Genomic DNA, 22,953 nt, shown 5'->3' with positions numbered 1-22,953 from the left:
CCTGGCTGTGCATAGGTGTGTAAATCACAACATTGATTGAACAGAATTACAAGATCTCTCGGTAGATAGTACCTATATATAATATGATACGCACATTTACATTTTAGCAGGTTAGAAAATATAGGTAAATGATATCTGTACACAGTCCTGAAACCAATGTAACATGACACCACACCGGATCTTTATAACCCCCCATACCTTACACTTCTGTTTGTTTTACAGATGGAATTAGCAGTGGCTCCCTTGTGCAGAAGAGTGGCTGATCTAGGAAAGTCATACAGGCTGTTGAGATCATTCAGGTGCGCATATAATATTTGCTAAAAATTTAAGACTTCTAATAGCCAAATTATTAAAGGTAAGGATTGCCTCTGGACAACTAGGATCATCTGAAAAGGCAACAATGGTGCTATTGTGTGACTACCTGGAATTGTATGCCATGGACCATATTTAATGCAGAACACAAATGGATGAAATCCAATGTATTTCTATTGGTAACATTTATTTTCTTCTATACAGTATTTTTCTTCATTATTACTTAAAGGTGTACATTTGTAATCTCTTTTGCCAGACTTAGAAATCTTTTCATGCAGCTTCATATGAAGGGTAATTCGGAAAGAGCCAGGACATTGTCTCCATTGCTCTGTTAACAAAAGTCTGCTACATTGAAATGTTAGCTATACACTTGTAGATTTCCCCTGTTCAACTGATTGGGCTAAACAGCATGAATTAGGGCATCTGCACTACCGGTGGTTGTATTCAGAAAGCTGCAGCACCTGTGGCTGTCTGAATACCTGAACTGTGACTGTACCTAATTGGATGAAGTCGCTGTTCAGCTGACAATTTTCCACCTGGAATATTTGATTTTTCAGTTGGAGTTTGTTAAGTTGGGTGGCAATGACAGCAAGAATCAGCTGAAATTTGTGCTGTGCATGGCAAGCTAAAGTCATCCACTATAGTAGCATCTGCCTCCTGGCACTCCATAAAGTGCATATGTAAGGAGTTTACCCAGCTGAAATTGATAGGAAATGCTATTTACACAGACAGAGCAGGAAGGAAATTACTGGCTCTTGAGAAGATTACACCATTATCCATCTTTTTGTGGAACTGCAAATTTTGACAGAGATTCATATTTATATACTGTAGGTTGAAAAAGACATTAGTCCATCTAGTTCAACCAATAAAATGAAAAAACGCGCACACAAAACCTCCATATACACTATCCTATACCCACATTTGCAGAGGAAGGCAAAAAACCCCCCAATAAAACATGATCTAGTTCGCTCGAGTGGGTGGAATAAATTCCTTCCTAAACCTCTAGGAAGCAGTCCGATATTCCCTGAATCAACTACCCCTGGCCGTATTACCTCTAGTATTCAGTTATATTTTGTGCATTTAGGGATGCATCCAGCTCTTTTTTAGAACAATCTTCTGAGCTGGCCAGAACTGGTTCTTGAGGGAGTCGAATTCCCTCGATTTATGAACTGACTTGCTCCATTCTTCTGACCATCAAGTACACAAGTAAACTGTACCTTAGTGACTTCCAAATATGCTTAATTAACCAGTAGGTATGTATGTAGTCACCTACCTATTCAGGTAAATATAATCCTATAATACCATTATTTAAAATGTCCAAAAGAAGGTTCAAACGGCTAGAAATGTTTTGTATGTTTCTGATCCATTAATAACAATGGGTATTTCTTTTTTATACATCATGGGACACAGAGTCAGGCTAATATTCATTACCTGCTGGGTTATACTTCATCTCCAGGTGAATGGACACTGGTAGACCAAAGGTCTTTAGACAGGAAGTGATCCCCTATATAACCCCTCCCACACAGGAAGCACTTCAGGTTTTTTTTTACCCGTGTCTGCAAGGTGGGTTGCATGGTTTGTTTGAGCTCTCTGAGCTCCAGGTCTCTAGTCCCACAAATGGTTCTTAAAGAATCAAGGGATTGACCGATTGGATCCATTTGACATATGCTTAGATAACTGGTACCGAATCACGCAAAGAAGACTCAAGATCCTGCAAGGTTTTGCCTGTAATGCAGCCCCCGGGCGCTGGACCCTGCGAAGTGGAATCTTGGACACCACAGAGCTAAGGCATTCCTGCAGGGTGCTGTACAGGTCCAAGGGAGTGGACCCTAAACATGAAAAGGGTACCCAGTCCTTGAAGGTCCTCAAGTGACAGGAACCAGCAGTGAAGGGTGAAGATTGGGCTCTTAGTTTCTAAGCTGCCCTGTGCCTGGACGGTTAAGTGAAACCCCTTTATTTATTATTGTGGGGTGTCAGTGATTGTAACGAGTCAAGATAGCTAGAGGCTGGACACCTGTGTGCGGTGACCATATGGGGGAGTTTTAGGCTAGCTGTGGGTGTTTGCAAAGTGTACCTTTTCTTGTTTGTGTCTGGCTGTTTTTTTACCTGTATGATGGCACACAAAGGTGCGCCATTTCACCTTGGTTCACCAGTGTGCACGTGCGTTTGCAAGAGTGCCGTTGTGCTCAGCAGTTGTTGTTTGGCGGCCATGGAGCACGTGCCATTCGCAAAAGCGCCGCTGGACTTAGCAGTTTGTTTGATGGCCCTGGCGCACATGCATTCGCAAAGACGCCGCTGGACTTAGCAGTTTGGCGGCCATGGCGCATGCGACTTCGCTGCACATGTGCAGTAACCTTTATCTGGGTGCACGAAGATTTGCGTCATACGCGAATACAGCCATGCCTGTTTGCTGGGACCACACACATACATGCGCACGCATGCACAAAACGTTCCAGTGCACAGCCAGCTTATTTAAGCTGTATATGCCAAGCATGCGGTGCTTCCAGAAGGCAGCTGTGGGACACAGAGCAGACTTTAAACAGGCACTTGCAGCGGTCCATTTTCTCCTTACCAGGGTCACGTGAGTCACCAAATGTTGCTTGGCAGGCTAAGGTGCTTAGCAGGATTGTTGCATAGGGGCTTGGTGAGCCCTATTAAAGGGTCTCCCTTCTGAGGTGTTTTAATGCTACACTCAAGTACTCTCTTTTTGTGGCTAGTAAATGTCTTCAAAAAAGAGGAGTGCGACTAACACTACAGGGAAGGGCACACCTATGTTGTCAGTAGTTCCTGATGAACCTAGTCATATCCCTATTGCTGTATCCCCTGAAGGACCAGAGGCTTCCGGGCAATCTGAACCGCTGCGCCTATCTGGTATTGTGCCTACAGTCAACGCCGCTGCTTCACCCTTTATCACCAAGGATGAACTGTCCTCAGCCGTAGCCGGGTTGGAGCACAGGATATCTGACAGGATTGCCTCCATCCCGCAGAGCGGCAAGAAGCATGACAGATCCCCCTCCCCGGAGCCTCCTAGTCTGGAGCAGGAATGGGTTGAGGATGGGGAAGAGCTAAAAGCTTGGGATTCTGTGGAGGGCCTGGCGGATGAGTCTGCTTCTGAGCAATCTAGACAAAAAGGACATCCGATTGATGTCTGCCTCTCAGTCGCAGAGGCTTTTGATCCTGTCTCTGACGGAAATGGTCCATTCTGCCTTTAAGTTGCCTCTTGCAAAGGTGACTGATCCCCGGTGCTGAATGGGAACATCTTGACAGGATTTTGTTCCTCTTAAGAGGTTTTCCCTTTTATATCCCATGGATGAAAAGTTTGTTAAAAAAATGGAGCATGCCAGCCGTAGATGCAGCAGTCTCTTTCTTAAACAAAAACTTGACTTGTCCGGTATATAACGCACAGGGCTTGAAAGACCCTGTTGACAAGAAATTGGAGTCATTATTAAAGGCTTCCTTTTCCTTGGTCAGTTCAGCTATTCAGCCAGCTGTTGCAGCAATTGGTATCTGCCAGTTCGTAAAGGATCAGGTCAAACGTCCTAACCAGGAGGATGATCTGCCTTAAAATAAGACATAAAGATATTCCTTGAGCACTGTGTTTTTGCTGTTGACGCCTTAAAATAATTCAATACAGCAGGTTTCTCGTTTGGCTCTCTTGTCTGTACATATGCACAGACTTTTGTGGCTTAAGAACTGGTCAGCCGAGCTTCCTTGTGAAAAGTTTATGGCAGGTTTCCCTTTTCAGGGGGAACATTTATTTTGTGATCATTTGGACAAATATAACCAAAAGATTTCCGGAGGGAAGAGTTCTCTACATTCTGTGAAGAAAAACACCAGGCGTCCCTCGTTTAAAACTTCAGGGACTGCTTCCTGAAATGTCTCAGCGCCAAGGCAGTTCCGCCGCCAAAGGGCGCTAGGGCCAGGGGCAAGCCGCAAGGCTAGGGCAAGAAAAAGCCCTGGGTCCAAAATTTTTCTAAACACCAGCACCAAGCCCTCCTTTTGAGGGGACGCCCCCACTCCATGGGGTGGGGGGATGGCTGCTGCACTTTGCAGACATTTGGAGAACGATAATTCAGGACTAGTGGGTCACCTCAATTATATCCCGCAGTTACAAGCTGGAGTTGCGGGGGGTTCCCCTTCAGAGGTTTTTAAGATCCAGCGTTCCCTCAAATACTCCAAAAAGAGACTTATTGCTTCAGGCACTACATCATTTAGTGCAGGGGTCATCAACCCCCGGGCCATGGCCCTTCTGCAGCCGGGCCTGCGGGTGCGGGCTACCAGCATGAGACATACTCGGCTGCCGGCATGAGGGAGCTGGGTGGATAGAAGAAGCGAGTGGGCGGGCAAATAGAGATGATATAATCTCTCTCCGCCCCCCCGCATCACCGCTCTTCCGCCCTCACAGCCAGTGTTCTATCTCAGTATCAGGGGTGCGGCGGGGAGCAGAGAGATGACATCATCTCTCACTGCCCGCCCTGCATTACCGCTCTCCTGCGGCTTCTGGCTGTGAGAAAACTAAGATTCCTTGATCAGCGGCGCAGATTCCCCACTCCCCGGACAGCTAATCAGGAATGGCCGAGAACTAGAGAGTGACAGCCGAAGGAGTCCCGGACCCTCCCTCTGCCAGGTGAGACCCACTGTAGCATGAGGAGGGAGACACCCTGCTACATCCAGAGGGGCGATCCCACAGAGATGTGATGTCATCAGTGACAGCTGAGCTGTGTGTAGGAGTACAGGTAGGGTGTGCTGGGACTTATAGTTCACCCCCTCAGTCTGCCTGACATACCACAAGGGGCACTCCACATCTGGTGACAGGCAACGTGGCAGGTGGCGTGGCAAATGACATTCCACATCTGGTGACAGGCAACGTGGCATGGCAAGTGACATTGCACATCTGGTGGCAAGTGAAATCTACATCTTGTGGCAGGTGATGTGGTAAGTGACATTCCGCATCTGGTGACAGGCAACTTGGCAAGTGACAGTCCACATCTTGTGGCAGGCAGTGTGGCAGTTGATGTGGCAAGTGACATTCCGCATCTGGTGACAGGCAGCGTGGCAAGTAACATTCCGCATCTGGTGACAGGCAGCGTGGCAAGTGACATTCTGCATCTGGTGGCAGGCGACTGCCAGAGAGGTTACCTGGTTGGGCGCCGGTGCGCTCCGGTGCACGTTGGTGTGCGCGTACTGATGTGCTTGGTCCGGCTGACCCTTGTGTGCGCGGTGGTGCCCGGATGTGTGCGCGTCCGCCTGTGGGCGCTGGTACCCAATGTGTAATACGATTAATAATGTAATACGATTAATATGTGGATATATTATTGATTCCGGTGCTTACAATGGGCCCTATAGTGAGGCGTGGAACGCACGCCTAGCGGCCATTTTGCCTGATTACCGGAAATGACATTAGGTACATGTCGTACGTACTGTGGAGTTGATTCTCATTTGTGTGGTCACATTGCCTATATAAACCTTGCTGGCTGCAGTGGGGGGGACCCCCCAGACTATGTCCAAGGAGACGAAACGCGTCGGTAGGACCCCACTGCCGCCATTTTACCTTACAGCGCTGTTTTTAACGATGTACATGTGAGTGTATTTCCTAGTTTCTTAATAAATTTGGTACATATTTTTTATGGATTTACACTATGTGGCCTTTCCTTTTTCCTTTCCACCCATTGTAACTACCATCTGCTTTTGACATCACCCCGAGGGACATACCGGTCCACGGTTCATCCCAGGACATCTATCTTTCCACCTCTTCCGGATCTCCCACAGCTGTTCACCACCTAAGCCTGTTTGACCCAACCAAGCGTATGTTTCTTTGGGTCTAATTGATCCGGTAAGCCTTCTCATTGTCGGTGGTGGTGTTCCCTTCACTCCAGATGTCACGTACACATTGATATGTTTCACATACGAAGTCACACATCTATTTATGGACTATTATTTTTCATATTTTTTATGAGTTATATATCCATGGAGGACTCTTGTCTATTTTATTTTTAGAGGTTCACTAGTCTGTGGACTTTACGGTCTTTATGCTAGACATTCTATGGTTGTTTATATTAGCGCTACACTTATTTTGTTTCTCTGAGGGCGCTGGTCTGCATACTCCTGGGGGTGCTGGTGTGCGTGTCGGTGTCCGGGGGCGTGCACGTGCGTGCGCATCGGCGCATGTGCGCAGCGTTTGGCGCCAATCAGCCTACTTAGGCCTGCTGCATTCTCTTCTCGGTGCTGCCTGATCAACAGCTCCTGTGCCATAGTTCCCGTTGCCTTTTCTGTGTTCCTGTGTACTGATCTCCCGACGACCCGGCTTGCCTATTGGATTCTCCTGACTTCTGCCTGCACCCGACCCTGGCTTGATTGACCCCGCTTCTGCCTGCTCTTTTGTACCTCTGCTGCCCACCTGTTGCCGAACCCTGCCTGTGTTGTAACCTGCCTTGCTCCTGCTCAGCATCTGTTGCCTGTGCTCCTGACTACTACCTGCCGCTTGAAGATCACCTTGTCTTCCGGCACCTGGACTACTGCACGAGGCTCTCATACCACTCCGCACTCTCGTGCCTCCTGTCTACTCTACCAGGGGCCACGAGTCGGATACGTAAGGGATCCTAACCTCTGCTCAAGCAGACTCACCGGTCTGGTAAGTGGGAAGCTTGACAGCGACAGTGGCAAGTGACACGCTCAGGGCTCCCACTGATTCTACATTATGGTGAGTTGAACTATTTCATTTATTACTACAGTGTAATAATAGAAATAATGTGCTTCAATCACCCTGACACCATATCAAGCATGGTGCCGTGATGATTGAAGCGCCAACACCAGCCATTGCCCGTGAAAAATCGCGACCCCCCCCCCAATCCTTGGCACAATTTTCTTCCACGCAGCCGGTCCCTGGTGCCAAAAAGGTTGGGGACCACTGATTTAGTGCATCAAGGATTGATTGTACAGGTTCCTGTATCCGAAAGAGCGAACCTGTTTTACGGTTTAAAAACCAAACGGGGTCACAAGACCCATTTTTGGACCTAAGATCCCTCAACCAATATCTACTAATCCAGTCCTTTTCGCCTTTTCGGATGGAGTCTGTCCGCTCAGTTGTAGCCTCGCTCCAGATGGAAGACTTTTTAGCCTCCATCGATATAAAATACACATATTTACACATACCTATCTTTCAGCCTCATCAGAGGTTCCTGCGATTTGCAGTAGAGGAACGTAATCTTCTGTTTGTGGCTCTACCCTTCGGGTTTGCTACAGGTCCCCGGGTGTTCACAAAGGTCCTAGCACCAGTACTGGGTCTTTTAAGGGCCCAAGGGATCCTGGTGCTTGGGTATCTGGACGACCTCCTGCTCAGAGATCATTCATTACATGCTCTAGAACAGAGAATAAGTGTGGTATTGGAAAAGCTTAGGGTGGATCAGAAATACCGAAAAGTCAGCCTTGAAATCAGCTCAAGGCCTAAAGTTTTTAGGTCTGATCCTAGATACGGTCCAAACAAGAGTATTCTTGCCACCCACAAGTATCTGTGCCCTGAAGAATCAGGTGCGTCAGATAAGGGGCACCAGACAGCCCTCCATTCGGCTCTGTCTAAGTCTTCTAGGGAGGGTGGTATCCTCCTTCAAGGTGGTGCGCTATGCCCAGTTCCATTCCGGGCCTCTACAACAAGACATCTTGTTGGCTTGGAACAGGAGAGGACAAGCCCTGGATTATCCAATGTTCTCATCTCCTCGGGCACGCTTAAGCCTAAACTGGTGGTTCCAGGTTCAGAACCTGCAAAGGGTAAGATCCTTCCTCCCGGTAACTTAGAGAGTACTGACTACAGATGCCAGTCTCTCAGGCTGGGGAGTGACCCTAGAGGGGCTCACAGCTCAAGGGAAATGGTCAAGGACAGAACAGATCCTGCCTATCAACATCCTGGAATAACGGCAGTACAACTGGCCCTACGGTCATGGACGGTGGAGCTTCAGGACTGCCCTATCAGAATTCAGCCCAACAATGCAACTGCAATGGCCTATATAAACCACCAAGACAGTACCAGGAGTCGTTCAGCTCTGAAAGAGGTGAACCACATACTAGCCTGGGCAGAGGGACATGTGCCGATTCTATTGGCACTCCATATCCCGGGAGTAGAGAACTGGAAGGCAGATTATCTCAGCCGCCAGGGGGAATGGTCCCTACACCCAGAGGTGTTCCGTGAAATTTGCCAACGTTGTGGATGGCTAGAGGTTGACCTACTGGCATCCAGGTTCAACAACAAGCTACAGCAGTTTGTGTCCCGAACAAGAGATCCTCTGGCAATCAGAGCAGATGCTATGGTAGTTCCATGGAGCCAGTACTCCCTGGTTTATGCTTTCCCTCCGATCCCTCCCCTTCCACATTTGTTGCGCACGATTTGGAGAGAGGGGGTTCCAGTCATTCTGGTGACACCAGCCTGGCCCAGAAGGCCCTGGTTCCCGGAGATTGTGAGACTGACAATAGACGGGCCATGGACGCTTCCACGTCGCCCCGATCTACTGTCTCAAAGTCCTATATTCCACCCCAGTTTACAATCTCTAAATTTGGCGGCATGGCTATTGAAGCCAGGGTGTTAAAAGACAGTGGCATCTTAGGGACCAGTGGTGTCTACCCTAGTGAATGCTAGAAAAGCTGTCACTAGGAAGATCTATCATAAGGTCTGGAAGACTTATATTGCTTGGTGTGAAGCCAAAAAATGGCATCCTCGGAAATACGTGATTGGGAGAATTCTCTTTTTTCTACAGTCAGCTGTTAAAATCAAATTGGCTTTGAGTGCAATCAGAGGTCAAGTTTTGGCCCTATCAGTATTCTTCCAAAGGCCTTTAGCCTCCCATTCACTGGTCCGAACCTTCATGCAGGGGGCGGCTTGCTTGCTTACCCCCATTCCTTGGGACTTGAACTTGGTGCTGTCTGTGTTACAGAAACAACCATTTGAACCTATCAAGGAAATTCCATTAGACTTGCTATCACGCAAGCTAGACTTCCTGATGGCTATCACCTCGGCTAGAAGGGTGTCGGAGTTGGTGGCCCTTTCATGCAGGGAACCGTACTTGATCCTTCACCACAACAGGGTCGTGTTACGACCTGTTCCATCCTTTTTGCCAAAAGTGGTGTGGGCCTTTCATTTAAATCATGACATTATTTTGCCTTCTTTTTTCTCTCAGCCTCGTTCAGCGGAAGAGAGACGACTGCATTCAATTGGACGTTGTCTGGGCAGTCGAGGTCTATTTGTCTAGATCTGTGGAGATACGAGGATCAGACTCCTTTTTTGTTTTACCAAAAGGACCTAAGAAGGGGCAGGCAGCTTCCAAGGCTTCCATTGCCAATTGGTTCCATCAGTTGATCATTCAGGCCTACGGTCCGAAACATAAAGTTCCTCCCTTTAGGGTGAGAGCTCATTCTACCAGGGGTGTAGGAACCTCCTGGGCTTTTCGCCATCGGGTATCTGTGGCTCCGATTTGTAAGGCTGCCACCTGGTCTTCAGTGCATACGTTCACAAAATTTTATCAAGTGGATGTTCGAGCAGCCAAGGATTTGGCTTTTGGCTGCAGTGTACTACTGGCTGCCGTATAAGTTCTGATGGCTATTGTTTGTCAGGGTGTCTCCCTCACCTCGAGGCTATTGCTCTGGGAAATCCCAGCAGGTAATGAATATTAGCCTGACTCTGTGTCCCATGATGTATGAAAAAGAAAGTAGGATTTTTTCGTCATACTTACCTATAAAATCCTTTTCTTTAAGTACATCATGGGACACAGAGAATCCCTCACCTCTTTTTTGAGGATTCAGTGCTTGCTTCAAAGCTAAAGTGCTTCCTGTGTGGGAGGGGTTATATAGGGGATCACTTCCTGTCTAAAGACCTTTGGTCTACCAGTGTCCATTCACCTGGAGATGAAGTAGAACCCAGCAGGTAATGAATATTAGCCTGACTGAAAAGGATTTTACAGGCAAGTATGACGAAAAAATCCTATTTTGTCTCTGCAAGCCAAAAGATCTCATGCATTCCATCTTTATTGAGGTTTTACAAAATATTTACAGAGAAGGCAAATATACCAAATGTCAGCACGTGCAGTAAAAGCAACAAAAGAAAAATTGCATAAAAGAAAAAGGCAATCAAAATTCTGGTTAGGCTTTTCATTAAACAGGATATCAATGTGAGGGGTCTATAATGTAAGAGTAGGTCTATAACACATTCACTGTGTTGCAGAAGACTGTGTCTAAAATAGACTCTACTCTAATGGAAATTGATCTGTACCAGAGTCCACCTGTGCTTAAGCGGAGTTCCATCCAAACGTGGAACCTCCACTTATCTGCTTCCTCCCCCCTCCGGTGCCACATTTGGCACCGTTCAGGGGGGAGGGGGAAGCGGTTACCTGTTTTTGACAGGTGCCAGTCCACGCTTCCGGGAGGCTGTGCCACAGCGCCATCCCTCGGAAGTTCGGCCTCCTTCCTCCGCAGCGTGCTTCATGCATGCGCAGTAGGGTTTCCCTTACCATGAATGGTGGCGGCAGGACCCGAGAGCCGCTCTGAAAATCGTCTGGGGTGCCGACATTGCGGGAACCCTGGACAGGTAAGTGTCCTAATATTAAAAGTCAGCAGCTAGAGTATTTGTAGCTGTTGACTTTTATTTTTTCGTGGGGGGGGGGGGGGGGTCGGAGCTCCTCTTTAGTTAATGCAGGAGCCTGGGTTTAGAAGAGTTAAGAGGAAAAAAAGGGGAGGTAATTTAAGGTGGGGGTTAGAAGGTGGAGGGTTGTCTTCCCCCTTGGCCGGCATTAAGCCCCAGAGTCTCTGTCTCGGTTGTTTAAGTTATGGATGTAGCTATTCTGTATTTCTCGGAGCGTATCGCTGCAGCATGAGTGGCAGTTCAGATCTGAAGACCCCCTCACAGGGCAAACACCGAAACCCCATTATACAAATCCGAAAGATCTTATATCTTGCTGACAGAGATCACAATATGACCTGTATTATTGATTTTCATAGCCATTGCCCATTTCCTGAAGCTCCGGGGTGAAATTCTTTCAACAAATTGGCAGAATGTTTGTACATATTCAGTTACAGATCGAGCTACTTTTGTCCTACTATTTAGGGAATAAGGCTTTACAAACTTTCCAGTGATTTCAGGAAATGGAAAGTTATGCTCTGTACTTATTATAAAACTGTACGGCTACACACTTTGCCATTCTTTTGTAGTTGGCACACTAATGAGCAGTTTTTCATTCATTTCCATTCATTATATTCAGTTGGATACACAGAAATCTTGCAGATTAAAATGCATATTTGTTTTGAATTGAGGCTAAAAATGAACCAATTTACAATTCTAGCACACAATCAGTCTGTTTTGTTCATTGCAGGCTTTATGCTGGTGCTGCCTGTGCAGGCAGTTATTTCAGGGAATAGTGTTTAGCTTGAAAGAGATGACTGTAGCTGAGATTACATGTTCAATGCAGAAGCAGATTGGAGCCTGCCAGGCAGCACCATCATCAATGTTCATATATCTAGATGTATTAAAGAGAACCAGTCATGATCTGCATATTCAGGAATAAATTTGCAGTCTGACCTATAACAGATTTGTATTTCCCACCTTTTGGAATAATTAACTGTGTGCTGAGTGAGCACATCGGTATCACATGACAGAACACTGCAGTTAGAGTAACGTATACAACTACAGGGCTCTGTGTAATATTGTGGTTATTTAGCAACCCGAAGGCTGCACACCTTTACTAATTTTTAACTTAATATTCAGTAAAAAAAATGCATGTCAAATGTGTGTCAAAACACAGTAACTATGCTTCAGATCCTGTAAACCTGTGGTGGTTTGGTATGAGGGGCTCCCACACTCCCCTGTTGGATTTTGTAATTGTCAGTCAATCTATCACAGCACTTAAAACTGAAAAATGGCTTGTAAAAAAAGGGCTGTAACATGCTGGTGGTGCAGCAGTTAAATATTTTTTGTATTATGGCGAATACACAAGGAAGTCTTGGAACACACAAAACCCCTGTTGTACAGAAGAAATTGCAGGGTTATGGAATGAACAGATTGGGTGATTATAGAAGGGATATGTAGATGTTAAAGTATTTAAGACATATATGAAAATGGGGACTGAGCAAACCTACCAGGCTCCTCTTATATCCCCTTTGGCTGGACTGATCAATGCCCTCCATATTTTGTAGTAATTGTATCAATTCATAATAATGTTACAAACCAAAAATCCAGGGGAAGCATGAAAAGTGCAGTAGTGAGAGCAGGAATACAGTTGCAGTGATGTAAAGTGGAGTGCAAGCATGGGGGCTTATGAGAGAAGAGGGACGCAGACATGCTGCATTGTATGAGAAGGGAGTTGGGGTTAAGACAGAGTGGGTAGTAAGGAAAGAGGGGTTTTGAAATGGGGGACTCAGTGGGTGAGGAAGGAAGGGGGATCCGGGTGTTTTGGGTGGTTAAGGAAGTGGGGATGCAGGTGTGGTGGGTGGAGAAGAAAGTGGGGGTGCAGGTGTAGTGGTGCAATGTAGCATGCAGGGACAAGGAACTATCTCTGGACAGCAGGCTGGCCTTCCATAAAATCAGGGCACTTCTGAAAGTAGGGAAAAAAGGTGGGGACTGATGCACATACTAAGCAAACCACAACGGGTGCCACCTGTCTCTCCAAGGCAATTAACCATTCATCATCTTCTCTACCCCTTCAAATGCCAGGCCTAGTTCTATGGACAATTTTAACAAGAGGGGCACTGTAGGAGAAAGGTACATTGTTAGAGAGGAGAATGGTCTTAACAGGGGGCTGGGAGCAGAGTGATCTAAGAGGGGGTGCATTGGCCAGGAGAGGAGCAATTTGGATTAGGTAGTGACAGGAGGAGAGCAGACCCTTGGGTAGGGTGATAGGAGTCTGGTATGTTTTGTTATTTAGGGACAGAGGAAGGAGTCCAGGCACGTGGGACAGTAGTGGATCAGAGGGAATGAATAATTATGGGTTTGCACAATATTTTTGTTAATCTAATTAGTCAATAGAGCGGAAAAGGTGGGAACTGGAAGAGGAAGGAAATAGAGTAGAAATAATTACTGGAGGCAGAATCTCCAACTTGCAAGCTCTAAATTAAGCCAGCCATAGATTGATCAAAATATGGCTATTTCATCAGGGACTGGACAAATTTCTATCTACCTAGGAACAGACTAGTTGTACTGAAGTCGATCGATCAACTTCAGTAAAACCAGCCTGTCAGGTTTTTTTTTATGATCACTGATAGCAGCTATAGCTGCCAGCAGTAGTCATTGTATTCTAACAGCGAGGAAACCTCCAGCTGACAATACAATAGTGCAAAGGGAGGGATTTCCCCATCAACACTGACTGCATTGTTGGGGGAATAAAACAATTTTCTTTCCTTTAACCTGTGCATAATCTATGACCAGCCTTCAGGTGTACTCATACTCAGGCTGGTTAAACTGAATCACTCTGAGTTTGATTCTTCTCCCTCCCCCTCTCCCACTCTGCACTAACACTAGTTTGTAAGGAATAGGAATGGGCTCGGGTGTGTTCGGATCAAACCTGCCAGGAAGCCGGCACTGCACACTGCAAATCCTAGGCAGCGTATGTGCAGCTGCCGGTCGGGAAATGCCTCACTGCCTATGATTGGCGGTGAGAGGTGACAGCTTCCTGGCGGGTTTGATCTGAACACGCCCGAGCCCATCACTAGTAAGGAAGTGTTCCCTGAAACGTTTACAAATGTTCTTCAGCTAACCAGAGCAACAATCCTTGTTTTACTACACAGTTCTCTATGGAGAGAACTGTGCTCCAGTATGGTTTGCATTCACAATAAGTGAACCACACCTGGGACCACCTGTTCCAAGTGATTGCAGGTGTGGTATGGAGCACTCGCACTACACAAACAAACCGGCCCAAGGGGCTGAACTGCATCCGGGACTGGTTAAAAGTGCTAGTGTGAGTGCACCCTTAAAGTGAAACTACGGGCAAAACTTTTTTCTTTCATTTTGGATCGAGTAAGAAAGGGTTATAAACCCTGTAAGGTTTATTTTTGTCATCTTTGTCCCATTGGTGAGATTTACCTTCACTTACTGTCCCATAGCCAAACAGGAAGTGAGTGGAAATCCCTGCAAAGTAAGGGAATCTCTTGGGGACCCCCAGGTCACTAGAGCTAGTGCCCCATTGGAAGATTTTCCCTCTATTAATTTTCTGGGGACAACCCAACATTTGTTTTCTTTTACTTTCACTTTCAATGATAATGGTAAACAGGACAAATAAAAGAGGGTAAATCTTCCTAACAGGGCACAGACAGCATTAAAAACTGACAGGTGTTCTAATCCATCTCCCCTCTATCCAAAACTTAAAAAAAAGTTTTGCCATTATACTTTAAGCATCATCACCAGTGAAAGATGAAACTGTCCTCAAAAAAACAAAACTCTGACACGGGGATTATATTAATAAAGTGGATTTCTATATGGACTAAATTGCACGTCGGTGGTAGAATGAGCTAATTTATTAAAGCGGGGGTCCACCTATCTATCCTTTTTTTTTTTCGGAGTTCATTCACAAACTTTTCTTCTCATGATTATCTAATCACATGTTCTGTGTAATAAGTCCGCCTGTGTTCCGATTTTGTTGTAAGGAATAACTTATAAAATTCACTGAAGGCGGTTTCCATCTTAATTGTGGGCATTTGAAGCCCACAAGCATGTATTTCCTGGATGCAGTGAATGCTGTGCTCCCAGCATTCACCGAGATGTTGTGATGACGCTGTTGCACAATGCATGCTGGGAAGCCTGAGACTAGCTCCCAGGGGACTGTGGGAGGTCTGGGAGAGGCTAGAAACACGCCTACTCCCATGGGAGGAAAACCAGGAAGTGCTAAGAAGATTAGAAAAAAAAAAGGTAATTACGGCGATTTAAATTTTTTTACACAGCATGTCAGCATCTAGGCAAGGAAGAGAATGCATAGAGATAATGTTCAAAATTTGGGTGGAACCCCGCTTTAAAAATGATCTGGGCTCCTCAAATACTTTATGTCCTCCACAGTTCACCCATGTGGATACCCCTCAAGTGGTTTTAAAAAATGACTCTCTATTTCGTATCTCACTATGGAAAGGCCAAAATTACAGGATTCATGTATTAATGATCCAGTTGCCTAAGGATAAGGGGGGACTGGCTGTGCCTCAAGCAAAGCTGTATTTCTTGGCTGCCCAACTTCAGCATTTAATGGGTTGTGAACTGGGCAGACCATATTCAGGCCCTGTTACTGGGTCATTTTTCATGCTACCATCTTTTAGCTCAATTGGAGTTCGGGATCTTTGCCCATGGACCTCATAGCCCAAGCCTGGTACTTATACATAAAGTGTGGCAGGAAATGAGATGCATTATGAAATATGAGGGAATATTCCGGTGTACTTACCATTATGGGCAAATGTGAGGTATGAGGAACTGTGTAAATTGGTAGTGTTTGAGTACTGGCATGAGTCGGGATTCAATATGTTAGTTATATAATTAGTTATATTATCTGTCATGAGAACCTTTCAGGACCTACAGATATCCTATCCATGGTCTCCCCACGGATTCTTCCATAATTTGCTGCGGCATGCCTTACAGGTCGAGTCCAAAAATACCAAGCTAGTTATACAGCCCATGCCACTTATAGATTTTCTTGCATCATCCCAGGACAAAATGGGCCTTATCTCATCTCTATATGGACTACCAATGGGAAAATATCAGCGTTAGGTTGCTTATCCAGGTAGGAGGGGGTTGGGAGAAAGATTTGGGAGATATTCCCAATGATGTTTGGCAGAATATATTGGAACAGGTACCTTACGTGTCCTTATCACCCAAGCAACTCTTATCCCATTTGTTCATAATCTATAGAGTGTATAGAACCCCACTTAAGTTGTTCCACTGGGGCCAATGTGACACCCCTAAATGCCTGTGATGCCTAAGATCTCCGGCGGACTTACTCCACATGATGTGGAATTACCCCAAATTGTTTAGGTACTGGCAAAGTCTGGTAGATACAATTAACTTTGCTTACCAAACACGCATAGATTTAGACCCTTATGCCGCGTACACACGGTCGGACTTTTCGTCTACAAAAGTCCGACGGACACCGACGAACTAAAGCTGGCTGACAATCCGATCGTGTGTGGGCTTCCCCGGACCTTCAGCGGACTTTCAGCAGACTTTTGCAGCCTCAAATCTGACGGACTTTAGATTTGAAACATGCTTCAAATCTTTACGTCGTAACTATGCCGGACCCAGAAATCCGCTCGTCTGTATGCTAGTCCGACGGACAAAAAAAGTTACCACAAAGAACCATTTTTCTGTTTTTTTTTTTAGTTTTTTTTTTTAGTTTTTTATTTCTTAAATTGAACACAAATACATTTTGTTTTAATTTTTGTTTGTTTTTAATGTTGTTTGTTTTAACTTACCACAAAGAACCATTTTTTTGTTTATTGTGTTTTTTTTTCTTTTGTATATAAAGTTAACACAAAGAACCGTTTTTGGTTATGTATCATTTTTTTTTTAAAGTTACCACTAGAACATTATTAATGTATTTTTTGTGTGTTTTTGCAACCTCAAGGAGATTGTTGTCCCTTGTTAATTTGACATTGTGTCTAAATCAATGATTTAAAATAAAACACATAGTCTTTTCATAAACTCAAATATCCATTTATTCATGGTCTAAATAAAATAAAGAGGAAGTCAACGCTGGAAAAAAGTCTGTGGACAAGAAAATTGGGATCTTGAGGAGTCCATATAAGAGGGAGCACAATCTGTCCAGGAATCCCAGAGATCAACAGCAGCAGCAGATGACATAGATGTCCCCAGACTGTGGTACTACAACAGCCTGCGTCTTCTGTCAGACCAGACTGAACCCAGGTCATCACTTTCTTCTCTTCCCTGCAGCCTTTCCTCCACGCTGCCCTGCACCCTTCCCTGCAGCCTTCCCTGCAGCCTTCTTTGGAGGCTGTGGCTCTGGTGTTTGAGTTGTGGCAGGAGGAGGAGGAGGGGGCTGCCTCATGTAATTGTGTGTTGCTGGTTAGCGCGCCCTGCAGCCCCTTGTGTATTGTTTCCCCAAACAGTCTCTCACAAATGAGGCGTTGACCCCACTCCATTTTAAACAGCCTGCTGGCTAAGTAGCACCCATAGGCCTCTTCAGCTTTGGGGGGGCTCGTTAAAAAATGGGTGGCCTCTCGCATGAGGCGCAGGGATGGCTCCTGTGTCACCGTCCCCTTCCTGGCCCTTTTTTTTGGAAGGCGGAGGGGAGGCACTTGTGATTGTGTCAGGCTCCTACTGGGCCCAGCCACCTCCTGCCTGACACTGGGTCCGGCCTCCTCCTGCCTGACACTGGGTCCGGCCTCCTCCTGCCTGACACTGGGTCCGGCCTCCTCCTGCCTGACACTGGGTCCGGCCTCCTCCTGCCTGACACTGGGTCCGGCCTCCTCCAGGATGACACTGGGTCCGGCCTCCTCCAGGATGACACTGGGTCTGACCTCCTCCAGGATGACACTGGGTCCGACCTCCTCCAGGATGACACTGGGTCCGGCCTCCTCCAGGATGACACTGGGTCCGACCTCCTCCAGGATGACACTGGGTCCGGCCTCCTCCAGGATGACACTAGGTCCGGCCTCCTCCAGGATGGTGCTGTATCCGGCCTCCTCCAGGCTGTCCATGGGCCCGGTCTCCTCCTGCCTGCCACTTTCCCCACATTCCTCCTGGCTGCCCTCATCCTGTGTATAAAAAAGGGACATAGTTTTAGTTTTTTTTTGGGGGGTTCATCAATGACACACAATTTGCTTCTCATGACTTGCAAATTCAATGTGAATACATCTCTTAATAAAAGAGTCTAGAAATCAGACACCCTAATTTTTGGAAGCAGGTGACAAACATATTTCGCCACTACTGTCAATTGATATGTATACATCATTTTTTGTTGAAAATTATTTTAATCAATTATAACATCCAGTTAACCTCATTAATATTAGGACAGTAAATATTTGTGAAATTAATTTACCTGACTCCAGATAGTCACATCCGGTTCATCCAGGATGGAAGACCCAGCTTGGTCCTCATCAGCCTCTGCTGGGGTGGAGGGAAGGGTGCATGGAAGAGTGCATGGAAGGGTGGAGGGAAGGGTTGAAAGTGATGCCCTGGCTTCAGTCTGGTCATCAAGAAACCGTAGTTTATTGTAGTACCACAGCCTGGGTACATATACATCATCTGCTGATGCTCCTGATCTCATGGATTCCTGGGTCTTGTTATGCTCCCTCTTATACATGTTCCTCAAGATCCCAATTTTCTTTAACAACGTCTCCATTGTTCCTCCTGGGATGGTCGTCTGGACAAATGTCAGAAGTCTCTCCAGCGTTGACTTCCTGACATGCTTTAAATAATATTGAGGGTGTTTCACCTCCCACAGATTCCTCATCTCTCTATATTTGTCTATGAAAGCCGACAAAACTTCAGGCTCCTTAAATTTGGCATTCATAATGTCTGTAAAAGATAAAGACACAAGACAAAAAACACTTATTATGTTTCTGCTAAACCCTCATCATCTTATCCCTATGTAGGCCTCATCAATCTGTCAAGCCATATAGGCTGCTTGCTACAAAGTTTTTACCAAATTTATAAATTTAAAATTACCTTCGTTTAGTAGCGTCCCGGTCCACTATCACCTACACACAGAACGTACGTACGACACAATACGTAACAACGTTTTATACACTGCACATGCGTAATACTCCGCCTGCTTGGCCCGCCCCTGACGTTCTTTTTGTTTACGCATATACCCCGCCCTTGACTCTACGCACAGAACGTACGTATGTACGACACGTGCACAAGAACCCTCTTTATACACTGCGCCTGTCTGAAACTCCGCCTGCGTCGCCCGCCCCTGACGTTCAATTTTAACTCATGTTCTCCGCCCCTTAACTCTATGCACAGAACGTACGTATGACACGTGCGCAAGGCCCCTCTTTATACACTGCGCATGTGTGAAACTCTGCCTGCATCGCCCGCCCCTGACGTTCGATTTTAACTCATGTTCTCCGCCCCTTAACTCTACGCACAGAACGTACGTATGACACGTGCGCAAGGCCCCTCTTTATACACTGCGCATGTGTGAAACTCCGCCTGCGTCGCCCGCCCCTGACGTTCGATTTTAACTCATGTTCTCCGCCCATTTTTTGTACGGTGCGTAGTGGGGTGAATAATGGCGGAGACACATCAGGTCTGTACTACCTCAGGTAGCGAAGAAAGCCCGGAGGCTGGAACGTCACAATGTGGGAAGCCGAGATTTAAAGCCTCCAATATGTCCTTTAAAGAGATGGTGGAAATGGTGGCAATTCTTAAAAAAAAGGACTATGATGGGAAGTATGGGCCGTACGCCCGGCCAAATTTGAGAAAAGCCAAAATAATGGCGAAGGTGGTGAAGAAATTACACGATTCTTTTGGGGTACAGCGCTCGAAGGATCAGATTCGAAAAAGATGGTTCGACCTGAAACTCCGGGAGCCGGATCAGTACAGACGGATCCATTAAGTCTTGAAAAAAAGTAAGTACTTGTCGTGTTTTCATCTTCTGTTTGTTACCTTGTATACTGCTCCATATGGTTTTCTTTACTATACGATTTTTGCATCATTTGAAACGATCTTTTAATAAACCTTGTTACATATATATATATATATATATATATATATATATATAATATCTCTCTCTATATATCTATATGCACTAAAATATCTGTGTGCTAAGTATAATAAATTTTTTGGTTGACATAGGGGAAAAAACACTCAGCCAAGAAGAACCCAGTCCCCCCCAACCAAAAGAACATACTTGGGAAATCAGCCCAAGCCCCACTGAGGATGTGGAGGAAGGAGAGGTGGGCGACATGGGCACCCCACCAGGTGAGTGTCTGACACACCAGCTTACGGTAATCTATGCATGGCTGCCTTTTATTTTATGTAATTTTTTTAATCTATTTTAGGTGATCTGGTTGTGCTTGACTCAAACAACAGCGCCACCCCCGAGGATGTTGATGAAGTATGCGACATGGGCACCCCACCAGGTCAGTGTCTGAGACACCAGCTTATGGTAAGGTAAACTATGTATGTCTGCATATTTCTAAACACATCTTTTTTTCATTCTATTTTAGGTCCAAGTGACTATTTCACAACAGACAGTGCCCAACGACTAAATTCTAAAATAATGGCCTGGAATGGGGAGATTGATCAAATGTGGAATCGGCTGGATCGTATGCAGCAGGAAATGAAGGACATGATTGATGTTTTGGGTTGAATCTAAATGCCCTTTTCAACACCAAAAACATCGATCATGTCCTTCATTTCCTGGTTTGCTGACCCCATTCTGGGCCTTCTCTTTTTTAACAACATAAAAAAACAAAAATTACAAAAAAATGGAGGCCTGTTTTGAAAAAAAAAAAAACTGTTTTTAAAAAAACCAAAAAAAAAAGTAAAAAAAATTAAGAAAAAGGCCTGTTTTTAAAAAATCAAAAAAAGAGGCCTGTTTTTAAAAAATCAAAAAAAAGAGGCCTGTTTTTAAAAAATAAAAAAAGAGGCCTGTTTTTAAAAAAAAAAAAAAAAAAGAGGCCGGCCTGTTTTTAAAAAATAAAAAAAAAAAAAGGCCTGTTTTTAAAAATTAAAAAAAATAAAATAAAAAAATAAAAAAGAGGCCTGTTTGTTAAAATCAAAATTAAAATTAAAAAAAAATTATATTTTAAATTGTAAAAAAATATAACTAATTATATTTTTCCAAATTTGTCAATATATTGATATATTTTTGACTATGAACATTTTATACTAATGCTTAAGTGAATGTTTACAGAATATTAAAAAACATCTGTTTAGTAATTAACTAAATGTGTGGTTTGTTATTTCAATGCTCAGTATCAGTTTGTTTAAATTTAAAATAGTTGTTTACAGTGACAATGGATCTTATTTAGTCAAGGAAAATACACTTGGCACTACAAGTGCTCTACCATAACCTAGGAGAAAGCCAAAAAGAAAGGCAAGCAATAAATATAATTCAAAATTTCATCAAGATTTTTTTATTTTGATAATTTAGATATCCTGGCCCATTGCAATGGCCCCCCTACCCATAAAATAATTTACATATTGCTGTCGAACTTGACGGGCACTTTGGGGGGCCAAGCCAGTACGGACAGTATCCAGGCCCGTAAGATTGTCACTGATAAGTCCGGCCTCAGGCCCAACTGGCACAATATAATTTGTGGAATGTTTGTGCAAAAAGTTGTGCAGGATGCAGCACGATAAAATGATAAAATTAAGTTTGTATTCCGCCAAGTTAATGGATGTTTGAAACAGGCGGAACCGGCTGGCCAGAATCCCAAACGCATTCTCAACCACTCTTCTAGCTTTGGCCAGCCGGAAATTAAAAACCCTCCTCTCAAGGGTGAGGGTTCTTTGGGGGAATGGCCTCATGAGGTGCTTGCTCAGAGCGAAGGCTTCATCTGCTATGAAGACAAAGGGGAGTTCTTCCACGTTATCCGCATCAGGTGGCAATCCCAGGCCACCACTCTGGAGACGCTGGCAGAACTCCGTCTGGGCAAATACTCCTCCATCCAACATCCGGCCATTCTTCCCCACGTCCACATAGAGAAATTCATAGTGTCCCGACACCACCGCCATTAAAACAATACTATGGAACCCCTTATAATTAAAATAGTATGACCCCGAATGGGGTGGTGGCACGATGTGGACATGTTTCCCATCTATAGCCCCTCCACAATTGGGAAAGTCCCAACGGGTGGCAAAATGGGATGCCACAGTCTGCCATTCCTGTGGCGTTGAAGGAAACTGGGGAATAAAACAAGAAAACAAAACTCAGTAATTTATAAAAGAACATTGCAACAACATTATACACTTAAAACATTATTGCCCAGCATCAGTATAACATTAAATAATTGAAATCTTCTTGAATAAATAATATGGAAAGGCACACTTATCAGATTGCGCACCCCCTCTGATGGCACATTGTTACATTTTAGGGGGTGGTGAAATTAGAAATTAATTAAAAGTTTAAGGACACGCAGGGTTTTATTGACTAAAGGCTACAAGACAGTAGTGCAGTTGTCGCACTCTGCAAGTGCAGTTGCTCCACAGCTTAGTAAATGAGGTAAGGTAAAAAGGCTTTCATGTTGCAAGGAGTACCCAATCACATGCAAGGGCAATTCATCCAAACACTTTGTGGCTTGCACATGATTGGATGATGGAAATCAGCAGAGCTTCTGCTCATTTACTAAAGCACTGGAGCAAATGCACTTGCAGAGTGCAAATGCATTTTGCAAAGTGCAACATATATTTGCTTTGTAAAAATCAACACCACAGAACATTATAGCAAATTATTAGGGGGGGTTTGGAAATCAAGTTAATTACATGCACACTATTTGGATTGTGTTTAGGTGGGGGGAGGGGTTTGGAAATCAAGTTAATTACATGCACACTATTTGGATTGAGTTTAGGTGGGGGGAGGGGTTTGGAAATCAAGTTAATTACATGCACACTATTTGGATTGAGTTTAGGGGGGGGGGTTGAAAATCTAGTTTAGGACACGCACACTATTTGGATGGAGTTTAGGGGAAACAAAATACAATGCAGCTGACTAAATACATTCAAACTGA

At 45.0% G+C, this 22,953-nt stretch overlaps 1 protein-coding gene across 1 annotated transcript in view; it reads left to right on the top strand.

Moving 5' to 3' along the window:
• COG5 (component of oligomeric golgi complex 5) overlaps positions 1 to 22,953 on the top strand; it is a 541,624-nt gene that overhangs the window by 498,758 nt on the left and 19,913 nt on the right. The window contains exon 19 of the mRNA XM_073619666.1: positions 223 to 299. Coding sequence (XP_073475767.1) covers positions 223 to 299 — 77 coding nt within the window. The remainder of the gene's footprint in view (positions 1 to 222; positions 300 to 22,953) is intronic.

Source organism: Aquarana catesbeiana, linkage group LG03 (genome assembly GCF_042186555.1).
Source record: "Aquarana catesbeiana isolate 2022-GZ linkage group LG03, ASM4218655v1, whole genome shotgun sequence".
Lineage (NCBI taxonomy): Eukaryota > Metazoa > Chordata > Amphibia > Anura > Ranidae > Aquarana > Aquarana catesbeiana.
Note: the sequence above shows the minus strand (reverse complement) of the source record. Positions and strands in the feature narration are given on the sequence as shown.